Consider the following 17,436-nt stretch of genomic DNA (forward strand, 5'->3'; position numbering starts at 1 on the left):
AAGAAGCGTTGCCCTAGATACCACACACACTTGGTTTTCTCAAAAATATTCTCAGAAATAGCAAACCTTTTTTTGCGATTCCTTTGATTTCCCAATTGGAAAAGACTGGTACCAAGAAAATACTACCGAGGCAGTTCTTTTATGAACGGGTAAATCATTCATTCATTCATTCATTCATTCGATTTTTATGACGCCCTTCTCCTTAGACTCAGGGTGGCTTACAACATGTTAGCAATAGCAATTTTTTAACAGAGTAAGGCTATTGCCCCCACAATCTGGGTCCTCATTTTACCCACCTCGGAAGGATGGAAGGCTGAGTCAACCTTGAGCCGATGATGAGATTAGAACGGCTGACCTTCAGATCTACAAGTCAGCTTCAGTGGTCTGCAGTACAGCATTCTACCTGCTGCGCCACCCCGGCTCAAATCAGACTAGCAACTGAAGTTTACAATGGAAACAAATATTCATCTACTCCCTGTAGCAAGCTAGCTCAAGAGATACACGATACTGCTATGTAATACACAGGAAATGGCTGTATGTGTATGCACTGTAAAGGAGAATATTTGTAATTCAGGGTTGAAGTGAAAAGTGCTGAACTTTGTTTTCTTGCAGATGTTTCATTATCCATTATATCAGTATTTATAGTATTCATACTATTTGTGTATTCTAGTAGCATAGAAACTATACATTTCTAGGAGAAAGCACACAAAAATGACAGGAGCCATTGTAATCATATGTAGCAATGGGTCATGGCTGCTTTTAAAATGTTTTCAGTATTGAAGATATCTGCAGGTTAATATGAGTAGGGGAAATTATGATTTTACTGTTTTCTAAGCAACCTAGTAGTTGATTCAAACAAAATAATTTCCCCTTATATGAATGAAAGTGAAACTTGGGTCATGTGGTAAGCATGAAATTCTTTTCTCTGAGTTCTGGTCGCTAATTGCACAGCTAGTACAAATATGAATTATAAACCATGGCATATCCTCAAATCATAGGAGAGAAATTTATGGATCATTCATGGCATGATTTTGGTATTCCAGATCATGAATTATCCATAAATTCCGTGGAGAATTCTGTTTTATTTTATAACTTTTAAACAGTGTTAAGCTGATTTTAAGAAACAATTGATACTTTAAAGTAATGAAAAATAAAGATACGACTTGATGTCAGAATGAATACAGGTAAATATTGGCATATAGTTCAAAAGCCATCTGGTACAAAACTGGGATATGGTAGGCTCCACGAAATTGATGAAGTACAAAACAATACAAACCTTCTTAGATGTCAGTGTAAATCACAAGGTTCCAGTATAGTCAAAGTTAAGAGCAGCGATCCCCAATCATTTGGGCATCAGGGACCTGTTTCGTGGAGAAAGGTTTTTCTGCAGCCCCGAAGGGGTGTGATTTCGTGTGCTGCCTGCATCCGGCAGATGGGGCTTCGCTTATTTGCATGCCCCATTTTCTGGCAAGCTATGGCCCAGTACTGGTCCATGGACTGTAAGTTGGGAAGCATCTCTTACGTAGATCATTACAAACAGTATTAGAAGTTGAATTACATACCATTTAAAAAGCAAACATTGAACAGAACTAATTAGCTAATGATAAATTTTATTTGGGGGTTCTAAACCTATGCATATACTTTGTAATTTGTTTTGTACACACAAAATGTACAGAATCATAATAATGGCAACTATAATATTAACAATTGCACCACTTTTACCTATTAGTTTTTTGAGACGTTACTAGTGGTAGAATGCTTAAGCATTTGATTATTTTGCCTTCTTTTAAATAATGGATGAAATAAATCAAACCTCTAATATTCTTTTAGAAAAATATAAAATCAGCTATTTCATTTGGTACACTAACAAAAGAGAAGGGATAAGTACATTAATTGGAAAAACATTCTCTAGATACTAATTGGACAAAAAAGAGGCACGTAACATTTTAATGTAACTTAAATTTTTAAGCCTTCAAATAAAGTGTTGAGCAACTATGGCATTGTAAAAGTTATACATGTTTGTTTGTGTAGGTATGTACTAAATACACATCAGTCTTAAAAGTATCAGATTTAAGCATATTCTTAATGAAAACACTAAGCCTAGTAAAAATGAAGCTTTACACAATACAGTGTTCCCTCGATTTTTGCAGGTTCGAACTTCGCGAAAAGTCTATACCACGGTTTTTCAAAAATATTAATTAAAAAATACTTTGTGGGTTTTTTCCCTATACCACAGTTTTTCCCGCCCGATGACATCATATGTCATCGCCAAACTTTCATCCGACTTTAATAAATATATTTTTTAATAAACTTTAATAAATAAGCATGGTGAGTAATGATCTAAATGGTTGCTAAGGGAAGGCTTGTGATACTGTTCATAGCCAAAAATAGTGTATTTACTTCCGCATCTCTACATCGCGGAAATTCGACTTTCGCGGGCAGTCTCGGAACGCATCCCCCGCGAAAATCGAGAGAACACTGTACTGGAATCTTAAACTTAGTTGAATTTATCAAAAAGTTTACTAAAGATTATAGCCTTTCTCAAAATCCCATGTTAAATCTAATATAAGGACTTTGAACTACAAGTAAGTTAAATTCTTTAAGACTTTGGTATAATTTCAGATTTTGCAATTCAGATATAAAATTTAGTAAACCAGGCTTTATATACTAAGCATTAAAATGATTTCCCCCACATTAATCTTCTGAATGAAATATGAAGGGCAACAGAATTAATTTTAATATTCTTAAATGAAATAAATCATTATAACACTAACATTTAACATCTCTACCTAAATACTGGTACTAGCTGTTATATCAGTGTTATTTCCTACACACATAGTGGATCATTACTGTTGTTGATGGCTCGTAACCCCAAGCGTATACATACATGCTAAACAAGTACAGGATTGGGCTACTAAACTTATATTTTCTAAGCAAGCAACTGAATATATGTGGAATGGACCTAAAGCTATTTTCACAAAGTCATTGTTGTGATTTAGCATTGCAATTTATCTTCTTCCCACTGTATTACCTGCAAACGGAGTCAAAAATTTAACTCACTGCATCAGATAGCTGCACTATCTCTTTTAAAATGCTGCTGTGTATTTCTCCTTTATAAGAATAGCACAGGTTATTGCACAAATGTATTTTCAGTTATGTTAACACTTGTTTCATTTAATGCTTGCATAGAAGTATGCTAAAATTACATTTAAATGCTATATAAAAGGTAAAAAATGTTACTTTTAAGTGTCCTGAGAATAGTATAAAATTAATTATACAAGCCCTTCACTTTTGTTTTATTTACAGCATCTATTCCCAGACAAAATCTGTTTCACATGAAATTGCATTGACAGTTTTTCCACAAAAATATTTTAGTAAACTTTTTATAATTTGCATTTAAGTAATCTATCTCTAATCCAATTATTTTCTGAGAGTTTTACATGAGTAAAATAAGAGTAATTCCAAATAATTACACCACATGGCCTATTTTAGCACATAGAAAATTCTGAAAGATTTGTACATTTTTTGGTCAAAAAAATTAAGTGTACATAGTTATTACATTTTAACAAAAAAAAATTCAAATTCTTGATTTTTTAAAAAATATAAATCTATACTATTTATCATACATTAGAACACTTTTCTTTTGCAACCTTTTCTTATTTTGTTTACTTCTGAAATAAAAGCTAAACACTATGATTTAAGGGCCAGCGGAAGAATAAGCATGTTTGGATTAAATTAAAACAAATTTTACTGAGAAAATAACATTATATTTCAATTTCCTGTGTTTTACGAATGATTTAAGCATAGATAATTTATAACCCCCACCCAGATAATTCAGTTATCCTATGCAACATATACTTAAATGCAGTTTCATGGATTTTAAACGTTATGTATTATTTTTAAATATAATTCCTAAAACAATATGTAAACTACATATTCATATTCTAATTGCCTACTTTAAATAAGGACTTGATTATATATATTTTATTTATATCTCTTGGTTGAAGGAAAAGACTGCTATCCTGATAGCAGTCATTCAAGCATGAAAAGTCCCAAGACAAATTTTTATCTTTTAATTCTTCACACTAAAGACCGAGTTCAAGTTGTAAAAGTGAACAAATCTCAGGAAAATTTTACCAACAGTGGCTCATTTAGTAGCATTTCTTCCTATAGCAAATCTCAGTATAGCATGGGTATCTGCTTATGTCAAGTATGTTTATTTTACAGAGTACAACCCATATACAGTTAGAATAATGAATTTGGCAACTGATTGTTCTGTCAGGCTAAACGAGATGATATTATAAGGCTTCTTTATGGAACGGTCTTTAGAAATTAAGTGATAAAGACCATGTTCAACAACATGGAATGAGGCATTATTATCAATTAAGAACAAACAATACTCAACAAAATACATAATAAATATTTACTGAATCATTGAAAACTATTCTTATGCAGAATAAGAAGGAACTTGCTAACCTTTAAGGCATTAGTGCATTAAGGACTATATCTCCAATAAATAAATATAAACACCAGGAAATATTATTATAGGGCTACCTGTACAATTATGCTTGATAATATTCTATAATATTTTACAAGTGCTAACAGCACTTTAGAACACATATTTCATATCAGTTTTCAACACTTCACCAAATGAATGAAATCGATCAGGCAAAATTCTCATCTTCACTGTCCCATCAGCTCCACAGGAGAATATGTGATTTGCTGGTCCTGTCTCAATCTGCATGACACCTGTCCCAAGATTTCTGAAAATAGATTGTCTAGAGTGTTCATTGAGGAAAGTATGAAGAAGACTGAAATTAGACAGGCTCCATATCTAAAACACAAACAGAAAGAGAAAAAATGGATTGTGATTTTGAGTTGATCTCCCCAAGTTTAATAAATATGCTTCAATTATGTAAACCCTCAGATGCTTTAGTTATGGTTCTTTTTATGAGTTCAATTAAGAATGGAAGTTAAAGATGAATATTTAAATAAGTAAATAAGTATTTTTTTTTAAAGTTAAGGATAATTCTAACAGTTTAGAATATGTTTTAAATAGGACATCTACCTGTACTACCAGGTTAGATAGGGTGGGCACAATCCTATCCCTTTCCCTTAAATATTGCCATCTTATGGGAGCTAGGAAGCATGCATTCCTGTCCATGAACATCTTCCCTCTGGAGTTCATCAGGCTTCTCCCCCACTCCCCTCCCCCGGCACTGGGATGAGGTGAGTGCATATTAGATGCTTGACTTAGAGCCAGGTTGTTGTTTTTAATGTATTTGTTTTGATAGTTTTAATAAGGATATCATGTTATTTTAAATTTTGATTGGAAGCTGCCCGACATTTGTTATAAGGTATCCAGTTATATAAATATTTAAATAAAATAAATAGTTTATTATAATTTATTTATAGTAAATAGGAATGTTATAATGAATATATAAGAAACTACTCTTACATAAATTAACAAGATAGAAATTTGTAATATAATGACCTTGATATTTCCTTCTGCAGATCCTGTAACGAAATATTCTTCTGTAGGATCTACAGCAATTGCTTTAACTGGAGAATCATGACTTTGGAAAAACTGTCTCTGTTGCTTTTGACGAAGATCTATTAAGCAGGTATAGCCTTTTCTTCCACCAGATATTAATAGTTGGTGTTTGGGGGCATATGCCAAAACAGTTGCTCCAGTATCATGACAGGTAAATGCTGAAATACAATTTTTTAAAAAAGAAATTATAATGTAAATAATATTATTTTACTATTGAATATATTTATTATAGAATACTGCTTAATAAAGTACCAGTACTGAACTATTGGATGAATCAACTTGATTTTGAATAGATCAAGGGAAAACATTTATTAGAAGTTTAGTAAAATTCTTTTTTCCACCCTATTTATGATCTTTTGAAACCTTCTGATCCCATACCTGTGTGCTAGAAGTTGTGAATCCATTTGAAATTTCATTATTTCTGCAGAATAATTATCTAAAATGTGATCTAATCTCTATGGAAGTCTTAAAACCAAATAATAGGAACCCATTTAAACAAATGAGTCAAAAACATTATATTATTCATTTATTTATTGAGGAAAATGATCCAAAGCTGCTTTTTTGTGGCAAAAGTAAGCAAACCTCTCAGATTATCAGTTCAGTTGAGGGGAAATTGGAGCCAGGTGTTTCAGGCAATGGAATGATACTCAAGGATGAGGATGAGTAGAACGTGATACCTTGCCACAATCAATCGCCATGTCCAAGAATGAATGAACATGGGAGTTAGGAAGAAGAGCCATAATTCTTGCCCCAGGAATGGTAAAACATCTCAGAAGAGATCTACCTTAGGGTTTTTTTGGGGGGAGAGTAAAAGTGAGGGATAGGCAAGATCCTGTTAATGTTATTAATACATTACAACATAATACATTACTACTTTAATAATGAAAAACATTAAAATATAGGTAGAGCTAGTATTCTTGGCTTGTTTGTTCTGGATTCACACAAGTTTAACCATTTTGAGAGCCTTTTAAAAACAGTTGTTTATACTCACCATGCTAGAATGGTTAAAAAACTACAAAGACCTGAGACTCCCCAAGTCCACTGTCAGGCATATCTGTTCAAATGAAGGCAATACAGCACCACTATTACCCTCCCCAAGAAAGGCTGACCAACTGAGATCACTCTAAGAGCAAGGTGCATAATATTCTGAAAGTTTTTTTTTTTAAAAAAAACCCTTTCAGGGTAATGTCTAAGGAATTAAAAACCTCTCTTGCATTATTGAATATCAGTTTTCATGAAACCACCATCAGGAGAAGAGTAAATAAAAACAGTGTGCATGATAGGCTTCCAAAGAGAAAGCCACTATTCTGTAAAAGAAAATTGTTACTGATCTACAGTTTCTGAAAGAACATGGATAAGCCAGAAGACTATTGGAAGAATTTTCTATGGACACATTAGACTAAAAAATAACTTTGTTTTGAATGAAAAATATGATATTTGGCAAAAATAAACCATTGAATTCTAGCAAAATTATAGGTCTATTTTGCTGCATCTACAATACAACAGCTTGCCTGTGTATTAAGAATTTTGAATTGTACTAGCAAATTCTACTGACATGTTATCTGTCTGTAAATGAAACTCAAGAGAAAGTGGATCATATACTGAGACAAATTCACAAGTTGCATAAGCATAGAATGATAGAATGAGAAAAAAAGTTAATATTTTATAATGGCCTAGTCAAAGTACGGATCTTAATTCTATAGAAATATTATGAAGAGGGCAGTTCATGTGAAGAAGCCCACCAACATCCTTGAGCTGAAGTTGTTTTGTAAGGAGAAATAGGCTAAAATTCCTCCAGACTGATGTATAGAATGTATCAATATTTATCAGAAACATTCAGTTGCAATTATTGCTACCTAAAAGAAGCACATGAATTTTCTGCAAGGGAAATGGGAGGTTGAAAAATATTATTAAATAAATAAGGAAGGGAAATACACAAATAAGTAACTTTTTACAATTTTCCTCAAAAAATAAATAAACTATAAACCCTAGCACAACTTCCAATATGACTGATTTGTTTAATGGAGCTCTCATTATTTAGCTTTAGGAATTGTGTGGAAAACAGATTTATTTATTGCATTTATATTTACATGTATTGCATTTATATGACGCTCACTCCAAAATGGACTCTGAGCGGATAAAAAATTAGGCCCTATTTATGAAGAAATATTGAAAGTTCACAAGAGTACACAAGCATCACATTTTAAGCATCACTGTATATAATTACCTTTCCTATACAAAATAATTTGTATTACACAACAGTTATACATACAGTAATTTCACACAACAGGAAAAGTAGGTCAAATGAATTTAGTATCTGTTTTTGTATTCAAAATTAATCCAAGTTTTTCAAAAATTATAATTCATTGAGGAATCATAGTTTCAAGTTTCATTGGATTTATATGCCGCCCCTCTCCGAAAACTCGGGGCGGCTAACAACAATCATGAACAATATACAATAAAATCCAATAGTGTTAAAACATTGGATGGCAAATATATTATGGTAGGCTGAAATGAATTATGACTAACTCTTGTGTGTGAATTAAGTAAATCTGTTCTACTTCTGCTAGAGATCATGACAGATAAATCTTATTGCATTCTTTGACAAAGTGACAAAATTAGTGGGACAGAGAAATGCTCTGGATATAATTTACATTTAATAAAATAGACCACAACCTACTACTTTAAATGAAAGAAAAATGTGGGTTAGACAGCAACACCGAGTCTTCGGAGTGGGGCGGCATACAAATCTAATAAATATATATAATACTGTATATATAATATAACACCACCAGGAGGATTCATAACTGGTTCACCAATCACATTCAACATGTAGTCTTCAATGGAACTGCATCTACATGGAGGGAGGTATGCAGTGGAGTACCCAAGGTTCTATCTTATGCCCAGTACTCTTCATATCTTCATCAATGATTTAGATTAGGGGATAGATGGGGAACACATCAAATTTGTAGATGATATTAAGATGGCAGGAATAGCCAACACTCCAGAAGATAGGTCAAGATACAGAAGGATCTTGACAAACGTGAACATTGAGCCCTATCTAACAAAATGAAATGCAATGGTGAAAAAAGTAAGGTTCTACATTTAGGCAAGAAAATTCAAATGCGAGGGTACAGCATAGGTGGTACCTGGCCATTTTTAGTAGTAATAGTAGTAATTGTGAGAGGTATCTTGGAATCTTAGTGGACAATCACTTAAATAGGAGCCAGCAGTGTGCTGCAGCTGCCAAAAAAGTCAACACAGAGGGATAGAATAAAGATAATGTGAAGTGTTAATACCACTTTATAATACCTTGATAAGACCACACTTGGAATATTACATCCAGTTTTGGTCACTACAATGTAAAAAGGATGTTGAGAGAACAGAAACAAAGATGATTAGGGACTGGAAACTAAAAACATAAAAAGAATGGTTGCTATCATTGAGTACGCCTAGTTTAATGAAAAGAAGGACTAAGGGTGATATGATAGCAGTTTCAATATCTAAGGGGTAGCTGTAAAGAAGAAGTCAAACTATTCTCCAAAGCACTTGAAGGCAGGTCAAGAAGCAATGGATGGAAACTAATCAAGGAGAGAACCAACCTAGAATTAAGGAGAAATATCCTTACAGTTAGAACAATTAAACAGTGAAACAATTTGCTTTCAAAAGTTGGAAATGCTCAAAAACTGGAAGTTTTAAGAAGAGATTAGACAACCATTTGTTGTATAGGAAGTAGTATAGGATTACTTCCTATAGGAAGTAGTATAGGACTTCCTGCCTGAGCAGGGGGCTGGACTCAAAGACTTTGAAGGTCCCTTCCAACTCTGTTATTCTATTACTTCCATGAAAAGTCCCATAGCAAGATGTTTATTTTTATAAACACTAGCACAACTTTCAATATGGCCTAGTTCATAAAATATGTTAAAGGTATACCATGGTAGCATTCAGCATATTGTCTAAATAAAAACAAATCTGATGTGAGGGGTCATAAACCATTAATTATAACTGTAAGTTATCTATTCATCTATTTTGTATTTATTCAACCAATTTATATAGCTTATATACAGTAGCTTATATAAGTTTATTCTTGGCTGAAATATATTATCATGGCTTACCATATTATCAAAATCTGGACTATTCTGAGAGAGCTTTTCCAAATTTAAAAACTTCTACAGTGATTGAAAAAATATTTCATGTGAGGTTAAGACAATTTCAAATTCAAAACCATGGTTTTGAGTTCCAAAGGTTTCAAATTTTGAAACTTTTTATACATTCCTTATTTATCATTACCATATACATACATAAAAATGGATATTTTATCAAATACAGTTACCTTAACTGCATGTACAAGTGCATGTTATATTTGCAAAATAGATAATTCTAACCAAAATCTTATTTCTCAATAGGAAGCTGAAGTGTAATTTAAGATTTTAAACCTCAAAACTTATAGTTTTATGTCTGTATATATGCTAGTTAAGCTTACCATGAACCAAGCTACTAGAAGGGGCAATCAAAGTATCCCACAAACAAATATTTCTAAAAGGAAACAAACACATAGATAGTAATGTATCTAATGATACCATGATAAAGAACAAACTGAATTAATAATTAGAATTTAAAAAGCAACAAATGAGCAACAATGTTTGAAATTATCTGAAACATTTTATTTTTGTTATTGGAAAGAATAATATCTATATGATTTTTTAAAATGATAACATCTAACAATTTCTATTCAAATATTTTTATAGAAATTACAGTTTAACAGTAACCCTGAGAGAGGAAAACTATAAAAAGAAAATATAACTAGATAGTACAATGCTAGTGTAGTGCTTTGAAATATGGGTAGTCCTTGGCTTAAAATCATAATTGGGCTTCAAATTTATGTAAAGTGAGTTTTGCCCTATTTTATTGCCCTTCTTGTCATAGTTGCAAGTGAATCACTGCGGTTGTTAAGTTAGTAATATGGTTGTAAAATGAATCTGGTTTCCCCATTGATTTTGCTATTCATAAGGTTTCAAAAGGTGATAGATCACCTGATCCTAGGACATAGCAACGATCCTAAATATGAACCAGTTGACAAGCATGTGAATATTGATCATACGATCAGGAAGATGCAGCAAAGATCATAAATGTGAAAAATGCTCATATCGTGTTTTTTTAAGTGACATTTTAACTTTGGTGACTAAGTGAACTGTTGTAAGTTGAGGACTACCTTTAGTATAATGCAGATGTAGAATATTATATTTCAAATGAAAACTAATTGAATATAAATACAATGTTTATTATTACAACTGTTGACATAGTCAGTCAAAGCTTTAGACCAGAGATGGCATTTTTATCCATCTTTCAAGTCTTTCCCAAGGACCTGGGATAGGCAGATATTATTACAGTTATTATTACACAGAAAAATATGAAGTCATAGTTGCTGGTTTTTTAGCCGATTTTGGCCTTCATATGTATAGAGTTCTTCCCAAGAATGTAGAATGTTGTAATGATCAATGATCATCAACAGGTGGTCCTCGACTTACAATAATTCATTTAGTGACTGTTTGAAGTTACATCACTGAAAAAATAAGTGACCTTTTTTCACTTATGACCATTGCAGCATCCTGATGGTCATGTGATTTACATTCAGATGCTTGACAACTAGCTCATATTTGACAGTTGCAGTGTCCTGGGTTCAACTGATCATCTTTTGCGACCTTCTGACAGGCAAAATCAATGGCGAAGCCAGATTCACTTAACAACTGTGTTATGAATTTAACAACTGTTAGTGATTCGCTTAACAAATGTGGCAAGAAAAGTTGTAAAATTGGGTAAAATGAACATAAACAAATGTTTCACTTAGCAACATAAATTCTGGGCTCAATTGGAGTTGTAATTTGATGACTATCTGTATATGTGCAGATTCTAACAGTGTGGCCGTTTTTAAGTAACAGATGGAAATTTTGTCAATGTGCAGATTTTCTAAGTGCTATCCAAGATTTTTTAGCATAGCATTTAATGTGTGAATAAACTCTGGAACCATCATGGCTGTTTTTTACTATTTATTTGATTTTTATCATACTTTTGTTACTTTATCTTGCTTTTGTTACTTTATAAGTAACTCAAAACTGAACAGAATAATAGCACTGCCTGCTTCTATTTTTCCCAAAACAACCCAGTGGGGTGGGCTGGGCTGAAATGACTAGCCAAAAGACCTTCTAGCAGCGTTCAGGCCTAAGGTGGGACTATAACTGATAGTTTCCTGATTTCCAATTCAGCACCTTAATCACTTATTATTAAACTTCTATGCAATCTCTCTCAATGAGTTGTGTGGCTCACAACAATCAAAGAAATTACAATAAAACAAACCAAACATAAAAGTGAAGATAAAATATGGCAAGCTTCCCTTCACCACAAGCTAGGTGAAAAGCTACATAACTCGTGTAAACAATACCAGAGTGAGGATCATGCAAATCTCAGGGGTTAACCTTGTTGCAAAAGTCAGATGCTACTATTGAGAAGGTAGGCTTCTGGGGTCCTAAGAGATTATACCATTTATTTGAAGGAACCTGTAGTATGTCATCACTGCAGGATCAAATTAAGCAGACAAATTTTATGGGAGAGAGGACATTCCTAAAAGGTCCTAGGCCCTATAGTGACTCGTAAGGAACAAGTAAAACAAAAATGGACTGTATCTAATGGGAATTTTGTACTTAATATATACAATTTCTACTTTCATGTCATGGCACACTTGCTTCTTGTTCAATCTAAAAATCTGTTCTACAAAGAATAGTATGGTATAAAAAAGGAATGAACATGGAAATAATTTTTGTACAAAATTACTACAGTATTAGATAAGTAAGTAATCAATATTTTTTTTATTTATACAATGTATGGTATGATCTTGAAGAAATTTTAATACCTGTTGTCAGTAGATAACCCGGCAGTAGCTATCAAAGATGAAGAACTGATGAAAACAAAATCACTAGCCATTTTATTATGGCATTGCCATGTCTGAAAATATCAAAGAACAATAAATATATTTTTAAAAAATATGGTTAATTTAACATTAGAGCTTATTTACTTAGAAATATATTAATTTCAGATCGAAGCAGGTTGCAACAGTACACTTAGCAGAGTTTTTTCCCCACTTATTCTTTTTTCAGAACCTCCAGTTCTATTAATAACTGAATCTTAATGTCTAGTTTATGGATTATCTCAATACAGGTAGTCCTTGATTTACAACAGATCACTTAGTGACTGTTCGACATTACAGTGGCACTGCAGAAAGTGATTTATGACCATTTTTCACACTTATGACCGTTGCAGCAAACCCATGGTCACATGAGTTACATTCGGATGTTTGACAACTGACTCACATTTACGACAGCTGCACTGTCCCGGGATCATGTGATCACCTTTTGTGACCTTCTGAGAAGCAAAGTGAATGGGAAAAATAGATTCACTTGACAACCGTGTTCCTAATTTAACAACTGCAGTGCTTCACTGAACAAATATGGCAAGAAAAATCATAAAATGGGACAAACTTACTCAACAAATATTTCACTTAGCAACAATTTTGGGCTTGAGGACTACCTGTAATTCCTGGACTGTATCAAATACTACAATCTTAAATCAGTTAGTTTACATATTTCAAATGATTCTTCAAGAGCATCAAATTTAGGAGGAAAAATGTGAAAGTCCTACTGTTTCTTGGAATTTTGCTCTCCTTATAATATAATGAAGATTTGTTATTTATATGCAATTTTCAACCAGAAATATTTGTCTACTGTGTAAAAGAAACTATATTAAAATAAGGACTTACAGTTGTCGTGGTTATAGAGAAAACATAAAAAGGTAAATAAAACAACAACAACTAGGAAATATTCTGACTTACCAGGTATGGTTTTGGTGTGCTTCCATTATTTAGGCAACGTTTACAGTTTGTTTGATACAAACTTATGTGTCCATCGCCATCAACGATCCCAAACTAAAGAAAGTAGAGACATGTGTTTACATTATATTAATACTTAATTGATTCATTCATAGTTAAGCTGTTCCAGATGTGTATGGATATGCTTATTAAGTTATTAGCAATTCCTAGCATATCTGGAAGAACTGAATGCAAATGGAATTCACATGAACAAAAGCCTCTGCATTCATTCATGTAAATATTTTTTGTATAACATTATATTTTTACAGAATCAGACAATAGGCTACAACTAGTTTAATAAAAAAGTTTATGTATAAGCAAGACATTAAACTCTACTAAAGTATGACAAAAAAGGAGATTTCATAGATCTCAGTGAGCTATAATTTCATATCTGGAAAGATTCTTTGTGTAATTTTGGTCATGAAATTGCATTTGCTAGTGGACAGAGAATGGACCCTCAAAAATAAAACAGGAGACGGTTTTCTATGGGAGATACTTTCCCTCATCTTATAATTTTGAAAAATATAAAAAACCAATCTCTTTTTTAATCCCTCACAAAATAAACTTCAATAGTTACTAGTAAAAATAGAAACACTGATATTGCAGTGTGTGTATATGCAGTTTGAAAGATTAAAAACACTATTATATAGTGCAAAAGATAGTTTGCAATATGGAATAATTGGGAAACTTATACAAATGATACTATACTTTTATCAGTAGACAAGGGGTCCCCAAACTTGGCAACTTTAAGACTTGCGGACTTCAACTCCCAGAATTCTGAGAGTTGAAGTCCACAAGTCTTAAAGTTGATAAATTTGAAAAAATCTGAAATAGACAATCCTTGTCATTTAGAAAGAAGAAAAAAAACTAGGTACATTTCTTATTCTATAATCCCTCTTGCTATATAACAATCGACACTGTGTTAACAGCAAGCCCATATAATCAAAACATATTAATAATAATTAAACTTTCTTTAATCTTTACATTGAATTACATATAATAATATATGCCTGTATTGAAGCCACTTTTGTCTAGTTGTTAAGGCACCAAGCTAAAAATATATGAGTTCCAGTCCTGCCTTAGGTATGAAAGCTTTAGGCATGATAAGTTAAAAGTCTAAATCTACAAGACAAATTTCTTAGCAGCTTAATACACTGGGTTGCGTTGTCTCAAAGTGGAAGTGGAATCATGTTTCTCAATTCATTATTTGAATGATCAAATAATAATTGAAAATGATCAATCACTATTATTGTCAGGGTTCCAAATAGCATCCAAAACTAAATCAGTGTCCGAGGCGAAGTACAGTGATCCCTCGATTTTCGCGATCTCGATCTTCGTGAAACGCTATATCGCGATTTTTCAAAAAATATTAATTAAAAATATTTTCCCACCCGATGACGTCACTCTCTTCCTTTCTCATCTTTCTTTCTCTCTCTCTTTCTCTATCTTGCTTCTTCCTCTCTCACACTCTCTTCCTCCCTGTCTCATCTCTTTCTTTCCTTCTCTCTCTTTCTCTATCTCTCCCCCTCTTGCTCTCGAGCGGCGGGCGGGCAGCAGCGAGGAGCCGAAGATCGGGGTTTCCCCTTTGCGTGGGCGGCGGGGAAGACCCAGGGAAGGTTCCTTCGGCCACCCAGCAGCTGATCTGCTCGGCAGCACCGCAGCAGCGAGGAGCCGAAGATCGGGGTTTCCCCTTTGCGTGGGCGGTGGGGAAACCCCGATCTTCGGCTCCTCGCTGCTGCGGCGCTGCCGAGCAGATCAGCTGCTGGGTGGCGGAAGGAACCTTCCCTGGGTCTTCCCAGGTACGGAAGTAAAAACACCATCTGCGCATGCGCGGCCATGGAAAAAAAAGGGTGCGCATGCGCAGATGGTGTTTTTACTTCCGCACCACTATATCGCGAAAAATCGATTATCGCAAGGGGTCTTGGAACGGAACCCTCGCGATAATCAAGGGATCACTGTATTCCTCTAGATTTCAATTTATTAACAGAACCAAGTTGGCACATCTAAGAGAAGTCCGAATCTGAAGTCCCAGGGTTTCTCCACCCAGTTGAAAGTTCAAGCCTTTGCCCTCAAACCCTTACATGTTGACCAATCCTCATCTGCTAACTTGGCCGAAACTCCCATCTCCTTCCATGCAGATGCAGGAGTGCAAAAACGAAGTTTAACCTTGACTATCTAGAAAGAATTTATAACCCTCATGCAATTACCCCTTCTAAATTCCCACAGCAAAGAATATATTTTAAAATAGCATAAAGTGTGGCAGGCCAAAGATTCCAGTAAAATGGTTTTGGCATGACAATTATTATTACAATAAGCAATTTAAAAAAGCTAAAGAAAGTGCATTGGGATTGCATTGAAATTTTGGTTCACTCTTCTTTGCTAGACACACAATCTGTCTGAATTTAGAGGATGTTATATATTGAGTAAAAAGAGCGATAGTAGCTATTGGATTACTGTTGAGCAATAGCTAATAGCTAATTTATTACGTTTTAAAGAGCAAAAAGAAATGTAAATATTCATTTGTGATGTTTGTAATTGTTGGATGATGTTTAATGATTAAAAACCATATCATTTTTGGACAGGAACAACAGCAAATTTATAAACAATTTGTAAATTTATAAACTTATTTAGAAATCTGTAAATATTGCTGTGATCCATAATTAAAGGAATATAGAGCTATAAGTGACATTTAAATATATTTCTTTTTGTCTTATAGAATTCTTTATTGGCCAAGTGTGATTGCACACACTAGGAATTTGTCTTTGGTGCATATGCTCTCAGTGTACATAAAAGAAAAATATACATTTGTCAAGAATCATGAGGTACAACACTTAATGATTGTCATAGGGGTCAAATAAGCAATGGGGAAACAATCAATATTAATATAAATCTTAAGGATTATAAGAGATAAAAGGATAGTACCTTATTGCCTTGATAATTAAATCTCATCCTTGTAATTCTGGAGTTACCACCAGATCGAAAACATGCAAGTTGTTGAGAATGGCCCCATTCAAACATTCTTACACTGCCATCCTGGGCGCCTGTCAAATCTGCAGTAGAAAAGTACATAACTTTAAAACTTAACAAAGGAAGGGGGGGAAAGGAACTTACAACAAACTCAAAAAAGAACTGAAGAATTATTTTCAAGACAGATTAGCAATTATAATCATTTAGAAGTATACTCCTAAATTATTAAAATAAAAATTCCTCAATTATTGTTATTTTGGTTATATTTTTAGATATAACAATGATTGGCTCTTTACTATTGAGAGCATACTTTGAACTGTACTACATTAAAGGATCTTAGCATAATATGAAAACTTTTTAACTCATTCAAGCCCAGCCAAATCAAATACTATTGCAAAAAATATAGCTGCAAATAACTAACTGAGATATTCTATAATTTCAAAGATATTTAGACTTTTCTAGATTCCATCTAGAATTTTCTATCTTATAAATTACAGCAAAGTTACAAATTAGAAAAAAAAAAACTTACAATAGGGTAGTGTTGGGTGAGAAGCCATTCTTCTGACATTATTGAGATTCTTCTTGATCATCTATTAAATGTCCAAGATTAAAAGATCCATTCAGAATTATTCAGAAATATATTATTTTAAATTTATTAGTAGGGTAAAATGCAGAAATTACTATGTTTGCTTCCCTTCATGAATTGAACTGAGAAATGGATGGCAATCCATGAAAATAAAACCCTTCCTACAGTATTTATCCTAATTCATATCTACATAATCTAAATCCAGGTTCTTGGGAGCTCTTGGTCCATAAATCTAAGGTTTGCTAATCACATACACTAGATTTCAATCTTACCTCTTTTCTTGCCAATTCCTTTCTGATTCCATTAAATTTATTGGAATATTCCTGTATATTGTAAGGTAAGTAAGACAAAGGCAGAAGCAGAGGCATGTAAGAGAGAGTTAAACAAACTTTAACAAAAAATAAGCAGGAG

At 33.2% G+C, this 17,436-nt stretch overlaps 1 protein-coding gene across 3 annotated transcripts in view; it reads right to left on the reverse strand.

Annotated features, from left to right (window-relative positions):
• Positions 1–1,593: 1,593 nt before the first annotated feature.
• DMXL1 (Dmx like 1) overlaps positions 1,594–17,436 on the reverse strand; it is a 99,331-nt gene continuing 83,488 nt past the window's right edge. For 2 of the 3 annotated variants that reach the window (XM_070742876.1, XM_070742875.1), the window contains 7 exons: positions 16,969–17,029; positions 16,395–16,522; positions 13,437–13,529; positions 12,462–12,553; positions 10,038–10,090; positions 5,495–5,712; positions 1,594–4,834 (listed from right to left, as the gene is read on the reverse strand). In XM_070742876.1, the coding sequence (XP_070598977.1) occupies positions 4,610–4,834; positions 5,495–5,712; positions 10,038–10,090; positions 12,462–12,553; positions 13,437–13,529; positions 16,395–16,522; positions 16,969–17,029 (870 nt within the window). In that variant the 3' untranslated portion in view covers positions 1,594–4,609. Of the gene's footprint in view, positions 4,835–5,494; positions 5,713–10,037; positions 10,091–12,461; positions 12,554–13,436; positions 13,530–16,394; positions 16,523–16,968; positions 17,030–17,203; positions 17,349–17,436 lie in introns of those variants that run through there. The other variant, XM_070742877.1, reaches the window with a different exon arrangement.

Source organism: Erythrolamprus reginae, chromosome 2 (assembly GCF_031021105.1).
Source record: "Erythrolamprus reginae isolate rEryReg1 chromosome 2, rEryReg1.hap1, whole genome shotgun sequence".
NCBI lineage: Eukaryota > Metazoa > Chordata > Lepidosauria > Squamata > Dipsadidae > Erythrolamprus > Erythrolamprus reginae.